Source organism: Gopherus flavomarginatus, chromosome 2 (genome assembly GCF_025201925.1).
Source record: "Gopherus flavomarginatus isolate rGopFla2 chromosome 2, rGopFla2.mat.asm, whole genome shotgun sequence".
NCBI lineage: Eukaryota > Metazoa > Chordata > Testudines > Testudinidae > Gopherus > Gopherus flavomarginatus.
This window is the reverse complement of record NC_066618.1, coordinates 111,980,795-112,005,362: the sequence shown is the minus strand read 5'-3', so window position 1 is coordinate 112,005,362 and position 24,568 is coordinate 111,980,795. Positions and strand designations below refer to the sequence as shown.

Genomic DNA, 24,568 nt, shown 5'->3' with positions numbered 1-24,568 from the left:
GCATACGGGCTCCTGCTTCTAGTCCTGGCCTTGCTCTGTTCCACACTCCCTGCAAGCAACCTCACTACAGGCAGTGTGCATGGTGCTCAGAATTGGGTGGGCCAGGGTGCTAACAGCCCACTCAGGCTCACCTATGGCTGTGCCCCTACTCAAACCCCACCCCCCCATAATATTTTCACTTGCCACCTGTGGGTGTGTCAATAGAATGATCTGGTGGGCTGGATGGAGCCCCCGGGCCACCGGTGAACCATCCTTGATTTTTAGAGCAAGGGCATGACTTTCCCCCATTATACACCCATTTGTCTCCACCTTCAGACTCCAGTGGTGAGATCACAAGTAAAACAGTGTGGGTGCCTCTACACAGCCTCTACACCTGTGGCTGGCCTGGGTCAGCTGACTCAGGTTTGGGCTACAGAGTTGTAAAACTGTGGTGCAGATATTCAGGCTTGGGACGGAGCCTGAGCTCTAGGGCTCTATGGGGGGGAGGAGGGAGGAAGTGTTGCAAAGCCCAGACCCCAGCCTGAGTCCGAAGAGCGGCACTGCAATATTACAGCTCTGCAGCCAGAGCCTGTGAGCCTGAGTCAGCTGACCCTGTTTAATTGCTATGCAGACATACCCAGAAGGGCCCTGTTAGACTGAGTTGCTCATTTTCAGGAAAATCCTATAAGGCTTGAGCTCATCTAAAGAAAACACAAATACAGGGGAACAAACATCTTCTCTTCACAATAAAACAGTGGAGTTAGAGGTACCGAGAGAACAGCGTACATTGTTACTGTCTGGCAGTTACACGGTATTGTCCTGCTTTGGCTGAACTGGTGGGCTTATGAAATTGAGATTGATGTAGCTTTCTGGTTTTGGGGGAGAGGGAGGTGGTTTGTTGGTGGAGGAAGAAATGAAGGGTGGGAGCACTACTCTAGTCTAAAAGGGGAAGTCTAGAGTGTCTCTCTTCTGCACTGGGAATTACACTCACAAACTGGAGCAGTAAAAGAGCCAATATCCCTTTCCTTTCAGTCACATGATGAACATAGAATGCACTGCACTGGACTTCCTTCACCAGGACCCCCCATAGCTGCAATATGCACTTCACAAACATGGCTATCCACAGGGGGTACAGAGAAATGAGATGGAGGAACAGTCTTTCAAGCAAGAGCTGGCAAGATCTGCAGCTGAATTTACAAACCGACAAATTCAAATAGCTTTTCTTTCCACTGTACAATCACAGATACACTCAAAAAAGAACTAAACACAAACAGTGTTACTATTGCACTGAATTATACAAATGTTTTTGTTTAGTACTGAACTAAGGCAAATAATGGTTTAAAAAACAGTAATGTCAATGACTCTTCTTTCAAACTCAAGTTGTAGCTCTTGTTTTCATAGGCAAAATGCAGCCAAAGTTTTGAAAGGTCCATCAACTGAATCAAACTCAGACTGAATCATGCTAGATAGCACTGAGATAAATGCTTCTCTTCTTATTTCTGGTTTTTTAAGGTCAGATAAACTGTAACAGAAATCAACTATGAAGTGTCTATTGGATAATTCTCCCCTAAACAGTATAAAAAATAAGGATGTAGAGGAGTCCTTTTATGTAGTCCTTTGATAACTCTGAAACCATAAGCTGAAAGCAGAAAACTCACCTTGGGGTTAACTGTTAATAGCATCTGCTTCTTATCAAGTTTCTTTTATTTTCAAATTTTTACCATCAAGAGAGAGGAAGCAGTATCTACATAATCTCACATAAATACCTCAGATGGAGGTCATTGAAAAGTTCTATGGTACTTCGAACTAACTGGTTGGTGATCAGTGTAACATACATTACAGCTCGCTGTCCAATGAGCAAAATTCCATCCTTAGATCCCTCCACGCACATCTTTGCAAGTCATGTATTTCACGATTCCGTAAGAAAAACATGATTCTGTCCTGCTTAGAGTAGACCTGTTGCTGGAGTAACATGGTGTGTACACTTGGAATAGCAGAGCACCCAGAAATCATGTGCTTGACTTAAGTTGAATACCAAACTCTGAAAATCTGTGTATGCTATATCATAACAAACTGGACGCTTAAAATATTTCAAGAAATAACTGCATATAAAGTGGTGCATTCAACTGGCAAAAGGAAGCTGTTGGATACATGCCTTTTTCACAACTCTAACCTCCAACTGAGGTTTACATACAAAATCCATAAATCCAGGATAATCACATTGATCTGTAACACTCACTCAAAGACTTTTATGGCTTCATCCTGCAAGGTCCTGGGCACTCTGGCTGCAAACCAGCAAAGCACTTAAGTACATGCTTGAAGATAATCTTGAGTGCTTTGCTGGATGAAGGCCAGGGTGCTCAGGACCTTGCAAGGAAAGTCCCCATAAGTATAAGTTATTCTTTCTGTGCAAATCAGTTATTCTTTGACAATTTCATCCTTGCTATATTTCCCACTCTTGCTTTTCAGATTCCTTCTGACTCTCTCTTTAGCTTTTATTTTGGGACATTGTTTGCTTCTTTGTAGTCCTTTAAGTTCAACATTTTAATTATTCTTGTTTTTAATTTTGTGCAGCTCCCACATACATGGCAGTGGGTGTTATATACTATACAGGTCCATACTGGAATCTTTAATCATATGAATAATCCTTACTCATGCTCATAAAAATTCACAGGATTGGGTCCCCCCCAAAGCTATGAGTGCATTATTCAGAAACTGGTTTTATTAGTAGTAGTAGATACATAAATATATATTCCTCTTCTTTTTGATATTTAATATTTCATTTATTAATTAATACAAATTTAACAGTAGTTATTAACATAAGTTTAAAACATTTTCTCTTACTGTTTCAGAACACCAGAGGCCAGGCAACTCAACAAAACAGAAACTTCTTACAAAACACAGGAAGAGGCTATTGTATTTTGTGATGATTAATTTGCCCATCAATGTAATTTCTAGTAATGAAATGTGTATGAGCTTTAGTTCTAGCTCATACACAATACAAGAAACAAAGACTTAGGTTTGGATCTAGATATTTGGCGAGCTATTGGCTGAACAATGACCAAAGGTTTCAACAGTGGTGCAAATAAGCTGGTACGGTCAGGTAGGGTGTACCATTATGACACTGATTGCTGTTACGCCATACCGGAAAGACACATTCGGTATCCACTGAAAACCAGAGCTCGCTCTCCTCAGAACCGCAGCAGCGAAAGGACCGCAGACAGGAGACACAGCTGTGTGGAAAGGCTGGGGGTGGAGCTGGGGATGGTGATGCTGCAACAGAGGAGCTGCTGGCATGGGGCCGCCAGGCGGCCCCACATTCTCATTCTTTCACCACTGCGGTACCCGGGAGAGGGCTGTGGTGCGGCAGATACTGACTTCTATCCACAGATATCCACATCCGCGGGTATAAATTTGTATCCGTGCAGGGCTCTACAAGTGACCCTCCCCAGGCTCAAGTGCCCCTGCTGGTTTGGGCAGGGAGAGGATGGGGCGAGGCCAGAGCTGGAAAGTGAGAGCCCCTCCTCTTCCAGCCATGCTGCCTGGGACTCTGCCCAGTGCAGTGTAGCGGCTGCCTGGGAGAGCCAGGCACTCTCCAAGGCAGCTGCTGTGCTGCACTGGGCAGCATACAGGAGTGGCTCTAGGGCCTGGCTGCTAGGAAAAGCAGACAAATGCCAGGGAGAGACAATGCAGCAGGAGGACAGAGCCCCGCACCCAGGTAATGGGGGATGAGAGGATGGGGATAGCGTGGAAGCCCTGGGCTGAGGGTGGGAAAGAGTCACGTGCAAGGTCAGAGCAGGGTCACGTGGGGAAGTCACGTGCTCCCCTTTTAGCTGGTGGTCCCTTTGTGTCCCTCTCATGAGTTACCATACCAGTAAGAGTTAAAATCTATTTGTACCACTGGGTTTCACATTTGCAGATCTGTGCAGCCCTTCCACGGCCAGATCTCCAAAAGAAATGAATGTTTCATGAAGGGTAGCAATTAGTATTTTGTGCCTAGAGATAAGAGAGATTTTTGTTGCATAATTTTCTTCAAAGGAGATGAATTTTGACCTGTGTAATCATATCTCAAAATGAAGGGTTGAATCCTGCTTTTATTGCTGAAATTATAATATACATATGCCATATGTAGAAGAGACATCCATGTGATGAACTGCAGAGCCAGGAGATAAAATCAGTTCATCACATACTCTGAACCACTTGCATGCTGCCCAAGGTTTACTTCTATCATTTCAAACTCACGAGCATCTTCAAAAGGCCACTGTATTTTTGGATATGCTGACACAGAACTTTCTTCTTCCTCCCAACCCAATTTACTCTCACCACAAGCAATATTCAGTCCAGCATCAGAGACAGGTTAATGTCTGATAAGGCTAGAAATTGATTTATGCCATTGGAAAGAGGCAATAACTCCATGTCCCAGTGGGACAGGGCTTGATTCTACTGCTGGAAGTAGAGGTATATTTTAAGTCATAACATTTATGCATGGATGTGTTATTTTAAGTTATTAGTTTTTTCATTTAAAAAATTTAATTACATATTTTTCTGCTGTCATGAGCTCTGTACTGCTGGACTCAAAAGGAGTCTAATTTTACAGACCTACATATAATATATATGGACAAAAATACACACGTAATTACAGGATAGAAATGAAGAGATGTTCCCTTTGTGAAATGTTTGCATTCAACTCCTGTTAAGCAGTAATTTACTGCTCTACACTGAGCTCATAAAAAAGCAGCTTTTAAATCTTTGAAGTAGTCTATGCTAGTGCCTATGGTTCAACTCGATCTACTAAAATCAAGCTAAAGGCATTACTCTACATCTGCAACAGGAAAAGGTCAAGTTTAGGATCAGACTGAGCTAGCACGTGTAATCTAAGCATAAGTACCACTCTTCCTTCTCAAGACAAGGCCTCCGAGGGTCACTTTTACATTGAACCCTAATTCCAAATTTGACCTAGCTTCAGGTGACTACAGAAGTTTTTCACAGCCCTAATTTCAATGTCTACTACATATACAAGACAAGTATTAACTTTCCTCATTAAATTTGTTCAACAAGCAACTGGAGAACAAAAACAATTGTTCTTACACAAGATTATTAATCAAAAACCTCAAAAGAACCGGAATACTTGTAACTTTGGCTGATTTGAATCTCTATTTTTAAGAGATAAAAGAGTGACAATGATTGTTTGGAGTCTTTTGTTCTGGTTTCACATGACAGTGATTTGACCCAGACTGTGAAAGATAAATCCAGCCAAGTTCCTATAGGAAGATGAGCAAATGAAAAATTGTGCCTTTCACCATGGGTATATTTAATGTAATTACTCACTTGAAAGCAGGATTAAATCAATACCTTGTGGTTGGAAACACTTACACACTGTGGAACCACTTACACCAGATGATGGAAAGATTCAGTGAAATAAGCAATTAAAAACATAACAGAGGGAACACCAAGGAAAATTAAAGAGGAAATAATTAAACTCAAAAGAAGACTTGGAAAAGTAAATTCAGTTGCACATACACAAAAGACCCTGGGGAAAATATTTTGATATGTTAAAACACAGGTACAGTGGCTAGTAAAAAGCTTGAACAAATTCACAGAAGGAGCAAGAGTCTGCACTAACCAAAACAGAGGCTAATGGCCAAGTTTAGAGTTGAGGTTTAGGGTAAACTAGGCCCCTGTAAGCTGCTAACTTGCAGAAGACTTTTGAAGAATTAAAGGCCAATTTGGCAACATGTGAATCTGAGCCCATCAAGCCCAGTTGGAAATTATTTAAGGTTAACCAGCCTTGACAGCTGCATAATTAAAATCTCCTACCTCTCCCTCTTTAACCCAGCATGATATCCTTTGGAGTTGTCCTTTACTTTCAAGCAGTAACAGTCAGTTAATTTCTTGTGGTCAATAACATCTTGCCAAGTGGAATTTCTTGCACGTATCCATAAGATTCTCTCTTTCTATATTTTTTTTTTACTACCTTAGTGGACTGTAATTCATCGTGGTATTTTGATAGCTCATAGACTGATTTTTTTAAAAGTTAGCTGGTAGGTTAGTATGTGTCTCCCTGATATAATATGGAAAACATTTTGCTTGTGATTTAAAAGCAATAAGATAAATGATGCATTTTCAAGAAAATGAAGGAAATCAAAATTATACCATGGGAAATTTGGACATCTTGGACTTTGATGACATTACTCTGAATTTGCCTCAGTATAAATGAAACTAGGATCGTGTAAAATCTTTCAAAAATTGGGAGAAATAAATTTTATTGTAAAAAGCCTTTAAGTACTTAACTCTGTTGTAACAATTCTAGATGAAAGCAGCAGCGGTGGGATGGAAATAGATCTGGCCATTAAAAATAACACAACAAACAATCCACTTAGAAAGAGCGAGGGAGGAAATTTTTCTTGCTTTTGGTAAATTCTAGCTATAAATGTTAAAACAGATCTGACTAGGACAAATGTTTAAAATTCAGACACAATGACATACACAGTCACAACCATTATTTCCTCTACCCTCTATATGCAGGGATAATTTCAAAATGCAGATTTAATTACTAAGACCTTTCTTACAAACCTTTCAGATTTGGTCTCCTGAGGTGGTGACAGAGTTGTCCCATAACGAGAAATGGGTGTGGTAGGAGCACTGAGTCCAGAATAAGGTCTTGCAGAGGAATAAAAGTTGTTGCCATAGCTACTGTTTCTGAAGTTACCAGAAGAATAGGAGGCAGGCGGGGACAGGGAGAGACAAAGAGAAAGAAAGAAAATAATCAGCAAGCAGACATGTGGCAGCAAACCCTCTTTACTCATAAGGGGGATCAAAGGATGTTGTACCCCAGAACTCCATGAACTTCCAGCCACATCCCCACCTTTGAAAAAAAGTAGCATGTCATCTCATTTTAATATAACCCATAACAAGGACAGGTTTAATATTGTATGTTTTAAACTACTGGTATGGAGATTAAAAGAAAGATCACTATGTTCCTTTAAAGTGACAGCTGTTCACTGGAATACCTAATTGACTGCTCACTTACTCAGAAATTTATTAGCTGGTTTGGGAGCTGATAATCAACCACCAGGAAAGAAATTGAAAAGATCAATGTCAGCAGTATTCATTCCAAGTGAAATAAAGGAAAACACCAGTATTCCCCAGGCATTGTCAGAACATGGACTCAAATGATTGGCTAATGTTTCTGCTGTAAATGAAAAGCATCCAAATTCTTTTCAATTAAAACATGAAGTATTTTCTTTCCCCACCCCTTCTTCCCCAACCTAAGTCATAGCTTATGTGCTATTTCTTATGATGTCTGTAAAAAATCATAGCCACTGTTAAAAATGACGTGTCTCTGGAAGCACAGCTTTAGAAATTTCTACCATCCATTCACTCCTTTAAAAAAAAAAGTTTGACTTCAATGTCAGCTTGTTGATCAAAGAGAAATTGTTTCCAGGGCTCTTGGAATGGCCACCTCCTCAGAGCCCTTAGTATCAATGTTTTCATCCTGGCTTTTCTACTGAGCAGAAAAGGCAGCTGCACAGCTTTCATGTGTCTTTTAACCGCTCCACCATCATATGTAACTGACATGTCATGGGTGCTGGCTTTGGAAAAGTTTTAACCTTTCTTTCTACTTTTTGGAAGAGATGCACCTTTTCCATTGGGACTGTATGCCAGATAGTGATTAAATTATTCCAGGAAGCCAATCCACTCAAATGACAAAATTTCATGAAAGAAAAGCATAGTGTCGTTTTCTTCTTAACAGTTCATTAGATTAAATATACTCCATTTATTTTATCACTCCTCTTCCCCCTCAAAATGCTAGTATTGCATAATTTCACTTCATTCAGGCATGTTACTTGAAAACCTAAGTGTCCTTTTCAGCTCAGATTAACTCTTATCATTTTGCTTATGGAAAACTGCTTTATACAAATGTCCAAACTTCATTCTTTGGGTTACAACCTGAAGTACTGATTGCCATGCACTAGACGGATACAGTTAGAGTAAACTTAAGCTAGGAATCTTATGGGAGGGACCTTGCTATGAACAGAATGTATCACATTTCCTCTCCATATCCCCATATCCATACCTTTCGTGCATGTCTTAAAGCACTCCCAAACACATACTTGTAAGGCTTTGTACTACTCCAAATGGAGCAGGAATCCAAGGGAAAGAATTGAAATTCACCTTTCTAGGCAAGGAAAAGAAAAGACCAGTTTGGGAATCAACCTCTGTCACAGCGTCTTGGCAGGAGAATAGAATGGGAAATGAAAATAGTACTCTGAGGGGTTATGTGTCTGTATAGCATAGGGCCTCTTTGGTCACATAGGCCTAAATTTGCCACTGGTCTTCACTCTGATACAAATTAAATTGGTGGCCATGAGCAAGTAACCACTTCTCTGCCTCGATTTCTACATCTAAGATATTGAGATAACACTACTTACATCTCTCCCATGGGATGTTGGGAAGCTTAAACAATCCTGGTGAAAGGGAAGGGAAAATCCTTCGAAAAAGGAAAGTGCTCTTAATATTCCAAGCGTTGAGTGGTGGAATAGTATAACTCAATTCCTTTTAGAGTGTTTGGGGGCTACAAAGCACACACACTAATGGAGAGTTTGGCATCTGTTGTCTGTCAGAAGCAAATGATGCCAGCTTGGATATGAAAGTGAAGATGATCCACTCCCTATCCCACTACAAAGATAAAAATCTGCATAACTTTCAGTAAGCATCATATAATAAAGAGACGTAAGTAGGGGATAAGAATCTGTAGTAATTTATCAGACTTAATGATTTTGCATAACAAAATAATCCAAATAAACCGAAATATTTTATTTGCTAAGACTTTTACTATATGCAAAATATTTACCAATTGCTTATTGAAAACATGTGCATTGAGGATTTACTACTATGCTCAGTAAGGGCAGTATAACCTCTAATCAGCTGTTAAACCTCAAAGAGTTGCAAATAATCAATTTTATAAACCTATAATACTGTAAGTGGCTTATTAAATCTCATTCCAGTGTGTAGCTGGAAGTTTTAAATTAAAGTATGGCTGTTTCCCTATTTTCACTCATATGATAGCTTTTTAGGATTAAACCTATTATACATCTCTTGTGACATAGACAATTTGAAACTGCAGAAAGAAAAGTTATGGCTGTGTCTTTACTTAAGCATTGCAATGCAAGAGCATTGGAGGTGAAATCCTGGACCCACCAAAATCAATGGGAGTTTTGTCATTGATTTCAGTGCAACCAGGATTTCACCCTAAAATTTCTAGGGCCTAATGTTGATCTCACACACGTTTTACATCAGTATAATGCCAATGATTTCATTTAAATTACTCCTGAAAATTATACCACACAAATGAAAGCAAAATTGATGCCCACAAGCCTTTTCCCCAAAAGATGCTTTTATCTTTTTTTTTTTTTTTTTTTTTACTGTCACTTAGAAGAGGTCAGTTATTCACTATGTATCTTGAAGAGAAACAGGATGAAATAAGAGTATCGAAGACCAAGGAGAGAGAATCAATCGTTAAAATATAGACTTACATGACTATAACTAATACAGTATGTTCTAGAAACAAATGCAACACAGAGAGCATGTAAACAGTACAACACCACTCTGGAAGATGTTCTTAATTTGTCTAAAAATTAATGCCAGCTGTATAAAATCTACCTGTTTTCCCTGATAACCTCTGCTTCCTTTTCTGTAACAGTTGCTGGAGACTCTTCAAAGTCATAGGAGAAAAGGTGAAAAGGGCTATGTGGTACATAAGGCAATTTCTCCACAGTTGGAGATGCCTTCGGAGTAATAGATGCTGATGAATTTTGGGAGGAGTTAAATGAGACTGATGCAGGAGAGGATGGTGATGAACAAACAGAACAATGGAGTGAGACAGATGAATCAGGCACAGAAGATGAGCGGCTGGACGGACTCTTGGCTTTAGAGCATGAGGGAGGCCTCTCGGCTTGAGAAACTGCACTTGAGACGGCTGAAGAATCAGAACTCTGATTCTCATTCTGCAGCTTTTCATTTGCAACCTGGTTTACGTCTGGGACCTCACTGCAAGGGAGGGTGTGGTGAGGAGGGGAAGAGAGACAAGGCACAGCAGGATAAGAAAAAGGGGATCAAAGATCACATAGTTAGGGGGGAAAAAGTCCAGCAGAGTCAAACAAAAACAACAACTTCCCAAATGTAGCCAATTGCCATCACTTGTAAAAAGCTAGGAAGCTCAAAGCTGTGTGTCCTAGAGGGATTCTTCTTAGGTTTGGAAAAATAATGAAGAATGTTCAGATTTGGTTTAGAGGAAGGGAAGGGATTGAACCCAGGGAAATTCAGAACCTGGAATCTAGTTTTCATGAGTCTTTTCCACTACAATTCTCTATACTATCCTCAAGTGGCCAGTTAAGCCCAAAAGCAGCCTTACCACACTGGATGATCTGGCCCAAAGAACAGATAACTTATGATGTATGCCCAAATCTAACGACCTGATATCTCAGTACCACCCTATATTCTGATATGACATGTTTATATAAGTATGTGGAGATCTACTGACATAAAGCACTATCACAGAGCACGTATTATTACATAAAACTCATTTACCAGAGATGAAGCCCAAAATGACCCAAATCAGTATTCCTCTATCAAAACAAAATCCTACAGGGATTTAAAAGCGATATGCTATCAGTGTGCGTATGTGCCTCTTTAAGTACTTCCATGACAGTTCTGACTATAAAAGAGTGTCATCACAAGGCTTCTACCTCATTTAATCACTACACGGGGGCTGCATGAGGGAATTGCAAGCTGATCATTTGTGCATAGATGTCTGTGCTCCAAGGGCCGTAGAAAGGGGTCTTTGCATAGGCCCTGCATAGCTTAGTGTTATTGAAATAAATGAGGACCAGAGGCAGGACAAGCAAGGAACCATGCGATCTGCATTTGTGCAGGTCTGTTAGCCTTGACATCCAGAGCCCACAGGCTGAAATAGCAACTACAGGGGCTGGCACTGCAGCCCTGAGCTGGGTCACTAGATTGGTGGGTTGATTTCACCATCCCTATCCCTCTGAACTCCAACTGTATAGCACCTGAATACTTGGCATTTGTGAAACTGGAGTGGATTTCACCCAGTAAATAACATTCACTACAGTAATTTTGTAATGGATAATCATGAAATTACAGGAGTTTTGCAGAGAGGTTGAAATGATTTGCATAGAGAATTATGAACTGCTAATATCATCCATCTTTTCCACCTCAAATCTGCTGTCATAAACAACAGTGAAGATACCAGCTCGATTGGACTAGAGCAACAATTTGTGTTTTTGAGGCCCAATTTCTCATAACAGCAACCTCCTAGGCAACCTGGAAACGATCATATACTGTGCCAGATAAGACTCACCTGTCCATAGACCAATATATTCACATAATCCCTGACAATGTGCCCTGGAACCAATTTCCAGAGCATAGGTCACACCCAGTTATTTTACAAAGGCAATTAAAGGGTGATATTTTGAACCACGATCTGAATATCACTCTAGCTATATCAAAGTAGATATTATTTTAGAAGTATGAAAGTTACATAAGCACAAAACATTCCGTATATGACTCCTCAATTACATCTCTTTACATAATGTTGTTTTATATTCAAGTAATTAAATAACCAAGTTTTTAGCTTTTACTTTTAAGCACTGGATTTGAGGAAATTATCACTTAATTTTAAATTTTCAGAAGGCCATTGGCTAGATTTGCAGACTGGAAGACATTAATAACAACATTACAATATTTTCTTTGGAATCTGCACATTAAACAGTTTCCTTTCCTCCTTCAGCGCTGTAGAAGTCTGTATGAGTGTGGTTAAGTTAAAAAAAATCCAATCTCATTTTGCAGAATTGCAGAGCCAAACATTTTAACTTAAATCAAATGGCTGTCTAGAAGAGAAAGCATATTTTCTTTTTCTGATTTATTTATTAGGATAAGGTTACCATTGGCCAAATCCATATGAATCTCAGAAAACAAATGGAAAATATTACATGTGAACATGTAATATTGATAGCTAGAGTTTGTTTACATATACACATGCAAATGCATGCCTATGTCCAGCTTTGTCCCTCAATTAAGTATTTTTCCCCTATACAATTTGTTAAAAATTCTAAAAGAACTAGTTGGCAATATTCCAGAAATGGTAATACTTTTATATCAATATGGATTCATAAAAAGAATTATTATCATGAAAAAGGCACATTTCTGTCTGTGATGATGGATCATGGAAACACTAACAAAGGATGCTCAGGAAGAGGTGCACAGAGGCCCCAGCTCAGCAAAGTACTTCAGCATGCGATGAATTGCTTTGCTGAAAGGGATGAAATTAGGCACATGCTTAAAATTCCATCATCAGCTCTGCTTGTTAAATCTTCTGAATCAAATGAGTGTATCTCCAATGCTCCAATGCAATCCACTGGATTTTTATAATTAAATGCATTTCGATATTTTCACAAATACTAACAACACTTTGTTGATTCAAAAGCCTTTTCCTAAGGTACTTTTTAAAATGAAAAGTATGAATACGTTTTCCAGGATAGTTGAGTACTATAAATCAGTAAGGTGAATTCATGCTACAAATATTGGCGGTGAGGTCAGGAAAGGTGAGGGGAGGGACACTGAAGCCCGGTACCTGGATTTGACCTGCCTAGTGGCCTCTTCCTCCCCCTCATCCTCAGTATTAGGCTCTGTGACTGGTTGCTCCTCTTCCTCTTCTTCATACTCCTTCTCCTCTCTGAGATCAAACCAAGGAAAGAGGCATGCAATAGGATAGAAAGAGAGATGGTGGAAGAGAAAAAGAGATAAGTCGCTCCAAAACACCAAACCCAATCATGTTAGAAATGGAAGGGAAAAAAAAAGACAGAAGTAGTTCAAGCAAGACACGAGAAACCATCTTACCCACACTAAATCTATCAAAAAATGCATAAGCATGCTGCAGACTGTTAAATGCACTGTTCCCACTAGCTAAGTATTTAAGTATCCAGGACAATAAAAATCATACTGATGTTATCACAAAGGGATTATTAATGCATGGATTTGTTTTCCATATTTATATCTATTTAAAAAAAATCCTAAAGACTGTCCACTTCTTTTCTAGACCTAGGTAGAGCACTGCTGCAGTGCTACCCCACAGAGAGACTTGTGTATCTTATTCTCCCATACATAGCAAAGGTCAATTTATTTTGCATTAAATGATGTCACTTTGGCTTAAAGCACCACACCCAATGAATCAAAGTGTCATAATATTAAAAGCCAAAAAAAATTATTTTGACTGAAAAGCGGACAATAATTTGAAAGGCACCTATTTAACAAGAAAATTAAGGCTGCAAACCACCAAGTTAAATATAAATCTAATAAAAAAATAAACAGGATACAGTTTAGAACTCTTCAGAAATTAAAAATTGTAGTTGTAAGATGCTGTTATATGAATTATTCATTAATGGAAAAATGGGGAATCATTAGCATTGCGTAAGATATATAGTTTTGATCCAGAGATCAGACTGGCAGATGAATATTACAAGTCATGCATAAGCCCCCCTATAAAGCATAGCCCAAATATAAAGTCATTAGCTACATTACATTCCTCTCAAATAATATACCTATGGAAAATTTTAAAAGGATTTCTATTTCAGTTTTTTATTCTTTATAGCAGTTGGTCCAGTTCTCCATCTGACTTACTGAAGAATGCCATTATGTATTGTGATAAAGTTCCTCCTCTGCCTTGGTGGGTCCTGTGCTTATTGGTGGATTTGCTTGCCTCACAGATTCACCACGTGGGTCAGGAAATAGCCCAGAGACCTTCCCCTCTGGTAGAAGCCACAGTCCAGGTCAATTCCTCCCGTGTCTGATCAGGAGTTGGGAGGTTTGTGGGGAAGCCGGGCCCGTCCTCTACTCTGGGTTCCAGTCCAAGGCCCTGTGGACTGCAGCTGTCTATAGTGCCTCCTGGTACAGCTGCGTGACAGCTACAACTCCCTGGGCTACTTCCCCATGGCCTCCTCCCAACACCTTCTTTATCCTCACCATAGGACCTTCCTCCCGGTGCCTGATAACGCTTGTACTCCTCGGTCTTCCAGCAATGTCTTCTCACTCTCGGATCCCTGTGCCTCTTGCTCCCAGCTCCTCATATGCCTGCCACAAACTGAAGTGAGGTCCTTTTTAAACTCAGGTGCCCTGATTAGCTAGCCTGTCCTAATTGATTTTAGCAGTTTCTTAATTGACTCCAGGTGTCTTAATTATCCTGCCTGTCCTAATTGGTTCTAGCAGGTTCCTGATTACTCCAGTGCAGCCCCTGCTCTGGTCACTCAGGGAACAGAAAACTATTCATCCAGTGACCAGTATATTTGCCCTCTACCAGACTCCTGTACCCCACTGGTCTGGGTCTATCACAGCATGTTATATACAAAAGAGATATCATTTGAACTGCACCACCACAAATGGCAAGGAAATTTCTAATGTTCTCATATTCCACTCACTATTCCAGCTGCAAGGTTTCTCTTTTTTAAATTCTAGAGGGATGCTCTATAGATTTTTGTTTATTTGTCTTTTTAAAAATAGTATATTTTGGAGTCAGAAGGAAACTGAATGCTGCTAGAGTGGGAAAAAAAGGGTTTCAGTGGCACTGTTGAGGAAAAGTACAATAATCTTAATATAAGCTATCCAGGTAAAAATGCCAACTGCTATCCCATTGAAGCAAAGAGGAGTTTTGCCAATTGATTCAATGGAAGCAAGGATCAGGTCCAGAGTTTGTTGCACTTGTATTATTATGTTATATTCAAAGCTTGATCTACTAATATTGCAGGAAGATGGCAGCATTTGAAACCCTTTTCTGAAACCTTGGACAGGCATTCAACTATTCTCAAAGCATATAGAATGCAACATCAACACAGTGAGCAGCTGCCTCTAACCAATACTAAGATGCCTTGGTGACAGAAGCATAATTAGAATCAGACCAGATGGAGGGGTCAGTTATTCATCTTTACTCTGACCTCAAAAATTCAAATGACAAAGCAAGCAGCATGAAAAACAGCCAATCAAGAATGTTCCTCTTACCTCCTTCACCTAACTAGCTACCAGTTGAGCATTAGCTTTGCCAACATCTGACCTCCTGCTAAGAGGGAATGCCTCTCGCGGTAGTGCTGCACTTGTTGCAATTCCTGTACCAGCCAGAAGTATAAGAGCAGGTGGCTTCAGATCATGGTTCATAGATCACAGTGTAATGATTTACACTGTCAATTCCTTAACTATAATGGTGTTGTCAGTGTTTTCTTTCACAAACCATTACATTTACATGTTAATTTGCCCAGGGGGTTTAACTCTGCCATAAATATTTGCTCTTGGGTGAATTTTGGTATATACTGGCTGAACCTTGAGACAAAAATGTTCAAGCTACCCTCTTCATCTGAAGTAATATTTTATCCTAAAGGGTACCTCATTCACAAAGGAGAAATCAGAATAACTGGAATATTTTGTTTCATGTATACAAAATTAGGATCTGAATGTACAACCACCCTTTTGCTGAGCACTCCTTTCTTTAAGTAGACCCACTGGCATAAAACTATTTGTCCGAGTAAGTGCTCCCTAGTGTGAGGAAGGGCTGCACAGTCTAGCGCTTCCTGTAAGGTTTGTTAACTCCCATCAGGAGGTTTTTGGATCGACTTTGCCAAATACCTCTTACAAGAGAAAATGCCTCATATTACAACAGAAACAAAATATATGCTAAGATAAATCAGTATGATAAGTACCAGCTTTATACTTCATGCATTGATTTTACAGATTTTGGTCAAGATTTTCAAAACTGGGTTCCCAAATTTATTTCTAGCCAAACAGGGTGAAATTCTGCTGCACAGAAATAAATGGCAGAACTCCCATTGACTTCACTGGGGTAAGACTGCACTCTGATTCAGTATATCTCGGAGCTGCTGGCTGCTCCATATATGAAATACAGGACACATAATTAGGTGCATAAGGCCACGTACCTACTGCTGATTTCATATGGACTCTGGAATCTGTGTGGAGTCAGTTACAGGACTGGGACGTAAATATGGATTTAGGAACCTAATTTTAGTGACACAGTTTTGAAAATCTTGGAATTTTTGTATGTATCTTGTGTGAAATGAAATATACAATCATCATCCTCATCGAGTTATGAACAAGCGATGTGGAGCACTCCATAGTTTTGGTTGTTTCATTTGTCTTTGTCAGTCACTGGGAAAATTGGATTCCCAGAGTAGAAGGGTTAACTATAGGACTGGAATTAACTCCATATTTAGAAGAGTGCAGGCAAAGTAAGCTGGCCTTTATAAGTTGGTGTCACTTGAATAACAGTTCCTTACAAAACTTCTGCACTTCACTTAGCCTGAAAGGGCAGTTTCTCTCCAGGAAAAGCCAACAACTAAGCATCCTGGAGAATTACAATAAAATCACCTAGATCACCACAAAGTTTAGCAGGTTAACAGTAACAAAAACGTGCTAAAACACAGACTGTAATACCTCATTTTCTGTGCTATCAATCAGGCACTTATCATGAGTGTTGATTCATTTAAATTAGGAATGTCAATTAATCACAATTAACTCACACGATTAACAAAAAATAATTGCAATTAAAAAATGTATCACAATTAATCACAGTTTTAATCGTACTGTTAAACAATAGAATATTAATTGAAAATTATTAAATATTTTGGATGTTTTTCTACATTTTCAAATATATTGATTTCAGTTAAGACACAGAATACAAAGTGTACAGTGCTCACTTTATATTATTTTTATTACAAATATTTGAACTGTAAAAATGATAAAAAATAGTATTTTTCAATTAACTGCATACAAGTACAGTAGTGCAATCTCTTTATTGTGAAAGTGCAACTTACAAATGTAGTTTTTTTTTGTTACATAACTGCACTCAAAAACAAAACAATGCAAAACTTTAGAGCCTACTAGCCCACTCATTGAGCCAATCACTAAGATAAACAAATTTGTTTACATTTATGGGAGATCATGCTATCTGCTTCTTATTTATGATGTCTCCTGAAAGTGAGACCAGGTGGTCTCATGGCACTTTTGCAGCTGGCATTGCAAGGTATTTACATGCCAGATATGCTAAACATTCGTATGCCCCTTCATGTTTTGGCCACCATTCCAGAGGACATGCTTCCATGCTGATGACGCTCATTAAAAAAATAATGTGCTAATTAAATTTGTGACTGAATCCTTGGGGAAGAATTGTATGTCTCCTGCTCTGTGTCTTACCCACCTTTTTCCATATATTTCATGTTATAGCAGTCTCGGGTGATGACCCAGCATGTTGTTCATTTTAAGAACACTTTCACTGCAGATTTGACAAAACGCAAAGAAGGTACTAATGTGAGTTTTCTAAAGATAGCTACAGCACTCAACCCAAGGTTTAAGAATCTGAAGTGCCTTCCAAAATCTGAGAGGGATGAGGTGTGTCTCATGCTTTCACAAGTCTTAAAAGAGCAATACTCTGATGCAGAATCTACAGAATCCGAACCACCAAAAAAGAAAATCAACTTTTTTCTGGTGGCATCTGACTAAGATGATGAAAATGAACATGCAGGGACATATGAATCTTTAGTGTATCTGGCACATAAATATCTTACAACACCGACTACAAGAGTGCCATGAGAATGCCTGTTCTCACTTTCAGATGACACTGTAAACAAGAAGCGGGCAGCATTCTCTCCTGCACATGTAAACAAACTTGTTTGTCTGAGCAATTGGCTGAACAAGAAGTAGGACTGAGTGGACTTGTAGGCTCTATAGTTTGACATTGTTTCATATTTGAATGCATGCAGATATTTTTTGTGTATAATTCAACATTTGTAAGATCAACTTTCATGATAAAGAGATTGAACTACAGTACTTGTATTAAGTGAATGGAAAAATACTATTTTTTTTTTATAGGGCAAATTTTTGTAATAAAAATAAACAAAGTGAGCACTGTACACTCTGTATTGTATTGAAATTGAAATCAATCTATTTGAACATGTGGAAAACATCCAAAATATTTAAATACATGGTATTCTATTATTGTTTAACAGCACGATTAAACACGAGTAATTACGATTATTTTAATCACACAATTAATCACGATTAATTTCTTTAATCGCTTGACAGTCCTAATTTAAACATGTGTTTTAAGCAGGGACACATAAAAGTGTAGTCATACAAGACATCCATGCTTCTCATATGGGTATATGAACTTGGTCTTTGGTCTCACAACACATATATACAATGTGCAGGAAAGTTGTACATAATATCCACACATCTGGAGGATTAGATTGTTTCAAGAATCACAGTAATAGGATAGGGAGCTGTCATAACTGTCCTACTCAGATCTGAACCTTAGAGTTCAGAACATGAGAAGCTAGCATGAAACCTCCAAACTTAATTACCAGCTTGGATCTGATATTGCTGCCACCAGCCAGAAAAATTCCAGTGTCTGGCTCACTCTGGTCTCCCCAAAACCTTCCCTGGGGAACCCCCAAGACTCAGATGCCCTGAGTCTCACCACAAAGGGAAATAACCCACTTCCCTTCCCCCTCTTTACCTCCTCCCAGATTTCCCCGCCCTGGGGACCCTAGGATACTCCCTGCTTCAAGTCCTTGAAACACAAGTACCGAGAGATCAAATCTCTCTCTCCCCTCACCCAGAGGGTATGCAAAGTCAGGCTTAGTAAATCTAACACAAAGAGATTTTCCCTTTCCCCCTGTCTTCTTCCTCCCACCAATTCCCTGGTGAGCTGCAGACTCAATCCCCTTGAGCCCCCACTAAAAAAAAAATCCAACAGGTCTTAAAAAGAAAGCTTTATATAAAAAGAAAGAAAAAGACATAAAAATGGTCTCTGTATCAAGGTGACAATATACAGGGTCAACTGCTTAAAAGAAAAAATGAATAAACAGCCTTATCCAAAAAGAATACAATTTAACACATTCCAGTAACTACACACATGTAAATACAAAAAAACAATATAAACCTATTGTCTTACTATCCTTGTACTTACATCTTGGAAATAGAAGATTAGAAAACTTGGAGATAGAGAGATCACTCTCAGGGCTGAGAGGGTCACCGAACCAAGACAAAGAACTCACACCCGAACTTCCCTCCACCCAGATTTGAAAAAGTCTTGTTTTCTGATTGGTCCTCTGGTCAGGTGTTTGGTTCCCTTTGTTAACCCTTTACAGGTAAAAGAACATTAACCCTTAGCTATCTGTTTATGACAGGAGCAACTTTCACTTCTATGCCACTTCTGTAATAGATCCCAAGTTAAAAAAACCCTAAAAATCATTAGCACATAACAGCTATATAGCTGTCTATGAGTTCATGATCTTAGCTCAGTTCCTAGTGGACAGGCAGTCATATCTCCAAAACCACCAGTACAATCAGCATCTTTTTGGCAGTCTCAGGAGCGAGGCCAGGGCCTGGATGGGCCTGAGTGAGATTTACACACCCACACTCCCTTAGTGGTGGGCCCTTCAAGCCAGAGTTCAGGAATACTAAGAGTCATATGAAGTTCTTATGTTTCCTCTGCTCTTGCTCTACCTCTGGTGTGTACACATAAAATACTTCAATTTCCTGTGCTAGTCATCTGACATCTTTAACAAGCACTGACCTCACTTTTGGGATTAAAAAAACCCAGTATGTCTTCTACGTGTTACTGCTTGCATGATTTCGGGGCAGGATATTCAAAATCAGATAACTAGTTGGGAGCCTATATTAATCACTGCCTGCCCCAAATCAGGTTGTGAACCTAGGGACCCATTTGCAGCATAGCCTCTGGCCACCAAATAGCCAGCAACTCAGACATTTGTGCATTGTTTCAAAGTATCACATGTTTCAAGTGATCTACACATGGAGCATTCCTGTGGCACTCTTGGTTTTATGGTTTACAATTGGCCATTAACATGTATGCAGTTAATTTTTTCAAAGTTGCACATTTTGTAGGAAATCAGCCTATTTTTCTAGAACAAGCACTTTTGATTATGTATAACCAAAATGAGGACAATAAACAAGGAAATTAAATTCACTACTGAGTGGACACTTAGGAGTGAGCATAGGCACATGGTCTCCATGTCCTCTACATGGATCTTTTGGCTTCTCAGTTAGCCCCAGAGAGGCTAGTAAAGTGTCTACATATCAGCCCAATTGATCCTGGGGATAGCAGGCTCAGTGGGAAAGTGGTGGTGGTGGGGTTCGGGGGAGGAAGGCAGAAGTGAATTGAAGCTGCTCCACAAGCAGGAGGTGCTGAGTGCCTTGGCTGAGGCACAGGAAGTCATGTAAATGAGTTCTCCCACTCCCCCACTCTTAAAGCTGCCTTACATTAATCCTATTTGTGTCTCTCCTCCTACCTACTCCATCCTAGGGACACAATAAGATCTGTAAGGCTCCAATATACAGGACAAGATGAGATCAGGGTTCCTAATTTTTTGGGGGGATGGAATTTTTTTGTGGCAGTGGGTGGATTGGATGGTGGAAAGTTGATAGCTTGAGTGAGTAGCTCTCTCCTCCTTTCTCCCTAGCTATCCAGTGATGGTGCAATGGACTGATGGGTCCAAACTATGCTTCTTAGATGATGGCTTCATTTTAGAGATGCCAGCCAGCTGGACGACTTCTCAGGCCATGGTGACCCTTCTCATGTACTCTCTCTCCCAATGCCAACAACCCAGAAGGAATCTGGCCCTCATCTGTTCATTAGAAAGGCTCAGTGACTCTGCTGATACCAGCCCTAGCAGGATGGGACACATATGGCAGTTGGGCTGGGAAGAATCAGACCAAGGGGTTGGTTGTCCTCATGTCTGTTATGAAGATGCTGGGGACAGTGGGGGAAAAGGGAGGAGGGAAATATTTATTGGCTTCTGTGACTATGGAGCCAAATTGGACTATGCCAGCTACTGTGGAATTTGCACAGTGGAAATAGCTGAAATAACATATTAAGGATAGATACAGATCCAGGGTCCATAACTAGGAAACACTCTTAATCAGCAACTGAACATGTAGCTCCAGAATTTGACCTCTAGAGTATAGTTGTTATGAAAGTGGGTCTGATTCATGCCTGAGATGACTGACAATCTTATTCTTAAAATACCTGCTGAATCAACAGTATTTTTCATTTCTAAAGTCAGCAAATAGTTCCAGTGCCAGCTGACTTTCAATATGGATAGAAAATAGATCTTCTACATATACATAGCTAATATAATAGTTGAAATATAACATCTTCTGCAGATTCTTTGTTTAAGGAATGCTGTAAAAATGGAAAATGTGCTCCAAAATATTTGTTAAAACTGGAAAACAGCTAAACAAAGACAGGGAATGCCATTTATATAATAAAATATGGTGGAGGCAAACAGACAGAGGATTCAGATCAAGTGGGAAGAGCCAAGAGATTTCTTAATATACCTGGCAGCTCTAATGGGGCCTTTCTTACTAAGTATATGTTTATTTTTGTGTGAATAGGAGAAGGGGTAACTTGGCAATACTTCCTTTCTTTTCCCCTCTGTCTGTACATATATATGTAGATTTTGTGCCAATGCAACAGTATAATTAGATTAAGAAAAATGATTCAGTGGAAACTATTCAATGAAATTAAGCTCCAAAACCTGCCAAGGTTTTCAGCAGTGGCCTAGTAACTTTATCAAGTTTCACACAAAGCAAATATTTATCTCTACAGAACTTACTGCTAGCACTGTATGGACTGGCATGTTTGACCAACATTAAGGCCACCACTGGCTTACTAAGTTTCCATTATATCAATCACAAATCAGAATTTTGCAATTAGTGCTTTAAAACTGTAAAAAACAAATTCTGGAGCAATGGATACATTAAATTTCACCTTTAAAATTGCTTTCTCTTATCCACCAAAGGGGGCAAATACTTTTAAAAGATTATCATTGGCCAAAAGAACTAACAGATATCTAATAGGGTGAAGCTGTTGTTTGGTTATTTCTATGGCAAGAACCCAAAGTTAGAGAGGGAAATATTTATAGCCCCTCTAAAGTACATGTAGGTTTAGCAAGATTATGAAGTGCAGTTTATGGACACGGAATATACAAGGGGAATTGAAAAGCAATGTAATCAAAGCTTTAAAAGTAATAGATAATCCTTTATCCTTTCTTTTAATTTAAAAATAAAATCAAACTTGAATCTATCAGATTGTTCCTGCCGCTGACATTGAATAGCTTCCTCAAGTTAATGAAACATAAGCTTTAAAAACAGAGACTGAAGAAAAAAACTAACAACTGAAAGGTCAACCTACAAGTTTATTTGAAAGGAAAAAGCAAAATCAATAAGGTGCTAACTAAAAAAATAACTCTCACACACAGACACAGAAGAATCTCAATGTTTTCTTTACATGATTCTTTTTTGCTTAAATCCAAGTCGTAGTTATTCATTACTGGAGTCTCAATCTAATATCTGTGCACCCTACAATGTAGTTGGAGCAGTCTCTGAGAATAAGGGAAAAGGATGCTGCAACTATTAAATAACAAGGATGATAAGGAATATCAGTACAACCAGAAGACAACAGATCTGGATTAAGGCTTTCAAAAACAAGGTGTTTGAAAATTCTGAAATTTGTGACTCTGATCCTTCTGCAAGAGTTGAAAGCATGACACTAGGGTATGCTAATGTCACAGAATATGAGAACCCAGAAATGAAGAAAAACTCTTTATATTATCTAGTCCAACCCCTACTCAGCACAAGATTGCTCCCTACAGTACAGAGTTAAGTATTTCAACAAGCATTATTTTTAGTGTCTCAACCTCTCAGTGTTCCAACATGCAGCTTGAAACACAGGCAAGTCTCAAATTCTTAATTATTTTCCAACAGAAAGAAATGGCTAATAGGGAATTTGAAGAAAGTAGCTGGGGGGATATTTCTAACAGAGAAAGAATTTTCAATGTAAGACCAGATTTTGCTGTCCTTAGTATCAATGAGCAATACCTTACCTTCATGGAGTAAGGTAAGATATTGCTCATTGTGGTTGAGCAGCAGAATCTGGCGCAGAACAGAGAGGAACTAGCAAAGGATGTTTTTGTAATGTTTACTTTGAGTTCTTTTCACCAAAAATCATTTGGTTTGCACGAGCATTTATGCAAGTTCTACTGAATGAGATATTAGTGTATCAAAGACCTCTGTTCAGTAATTGATTCCTGTTCTTTTAGGGCCTGATTCAACTGTCATTACAGTCAACAGAGTTTAAAATCAGCCTGTTTTCCCTCTCACTTTAATAGGCACTGGATCAGGCCCTAAGGCAGTGATTCTTGCAAGGTGGGTCTAGGGACCAGTGGCCTATGAGTCCTTCCTAGATAATTTGCATAATTAAGTATTTTGAGAACCACGTAGCGGGGACACTGAAATGTTGGGAGGGAAGGTGGGGTCATGAGAGAATCTCTCTCTTATGAAGTGGTCCACAAAATGGTAAGGTTGGGCAATCCTAGTTAAGTTACTGGACACTGTACTCCCACTTCTCCGAAACCATCAGGTAGGCAAATTCCTTTGTGCACTGCTTACTGCTTAGGAGGGAAAGCCGATATTTAAAAATTAAGGCATCAGCATACAAGTCCTTTTCATTTTCGTTTCTTCAAATTACCTATTTAAATATCCACTGCACATCACTGGCCAAGCTCAGTGACGTGAGATAATATGACTATGGACGCTATCCCTCCAAAAGTTATTTTTTAAATGAAACATTAGGGTTGATTTCAAGGTACTTCACTTTCAGATTTTTTTCCATTCAAATATCAAATCTGTTTTCCCTCTCACAGAGCACTTGGAAAGCAGCTTTCCTGAACTCCTTACAGGTGAATAAATAGAAAATGAAAAATGTTCCATCAAGGAGAGGACTTTACAAGTCATAGTGGATATCAATTTTATTTCCTTCCAGGATTGCTTGCTGCTGTCATAAATTTATGGCTCAAATTCCACTTTCCTAGGTTAAACAGTGCAGTTCTTAGTTAACTGCCTCAGCCCTTATAAAACAAACAAATGCTCTGAAGCACCTCTGGTCATAAAAGGCTTCCCTTTTCTTCCTTTTAAGAGCATTCCAATATAGTCTTTCCTTTCATGGACAAAAGAGGTTTAATTAGTCTTATATGTAAGGCTAAACAGCAAAAAGGAGACTTGCCAACATTTCAAATTAATCAAATTATGACTCTGGAGGAAAAGGTTATTTACACTGTTGGTTTTTTTCCCCCCTTAGAAAACAAAAGCTAACAAAGCAAGCCACATGTCCAGCAAGTATTTTCAATAAAATGGTTTTACTGAATAAAATTAGTAGTCTGCGGATTTACACCACATGCAATCTTACTGATAATGGGTTGTGTCATGGTATAACTCCCCACTCTGAACCTTAGCGTCCAAAAGATGGGGTACCAGCATGAATTCCTCTAAGCTCAATTACCAGCTTAGTACTTGTAGCGCTGCCACCAATCAGGAATTCCAGTGCCTGGTACACTCTGGTCCCCCCAAAACCTTGCCCGGGGACCCCCAAGACCCAGGCCCTCTGGAACTTAACACAAGGAAAGTAAACCCTTTCCCTCACTGTTGCCTC

General features: G+C 39.3%; 1 protein-coding gene across 11 annotated transcripts in view; it reads right to left on the bottom strand.

Annotated features, from left to right (window-relative positions):
* Positions 1–24,568, bottom strand: part of FHOD3 (formin homology 2 domain containing 3) — a 657,808-nt gene that overhangs the window by 154,474 nt on the left and 478,766 nt on the right. For 4 of the 11 annotated variants that reach the window (XM_050937644.1, XM_050937645.1, XM_050937647.1 and 1 more), the window contains exons 11-13: positions 12,635–12,736; positions 9,643–10,029; positions 6,553–6,678 (exon numbers count right to left, since the gene is read on the bottom strand). The exons of 2 other annotated variants lie outside the window; for them this stretch is intronic. In XM_050937644.1, the coding sequence (XP_050793601.1) occupies positions 6,553–6,678; positions 9,643–10,029; positions 12,635–12,736 (615 nt within the window). The remainder of the gene's footprint in view (positions 1–6,552; positions 6,679–9,642; positions 10,030–12,634; positions 12,737–24,568) is intronic. 5 more of the 11 variants (XM_050937649.1, XM_050937650.1, XM_050937651.1 and 2 more) reach the window with 2 other exon arrangements.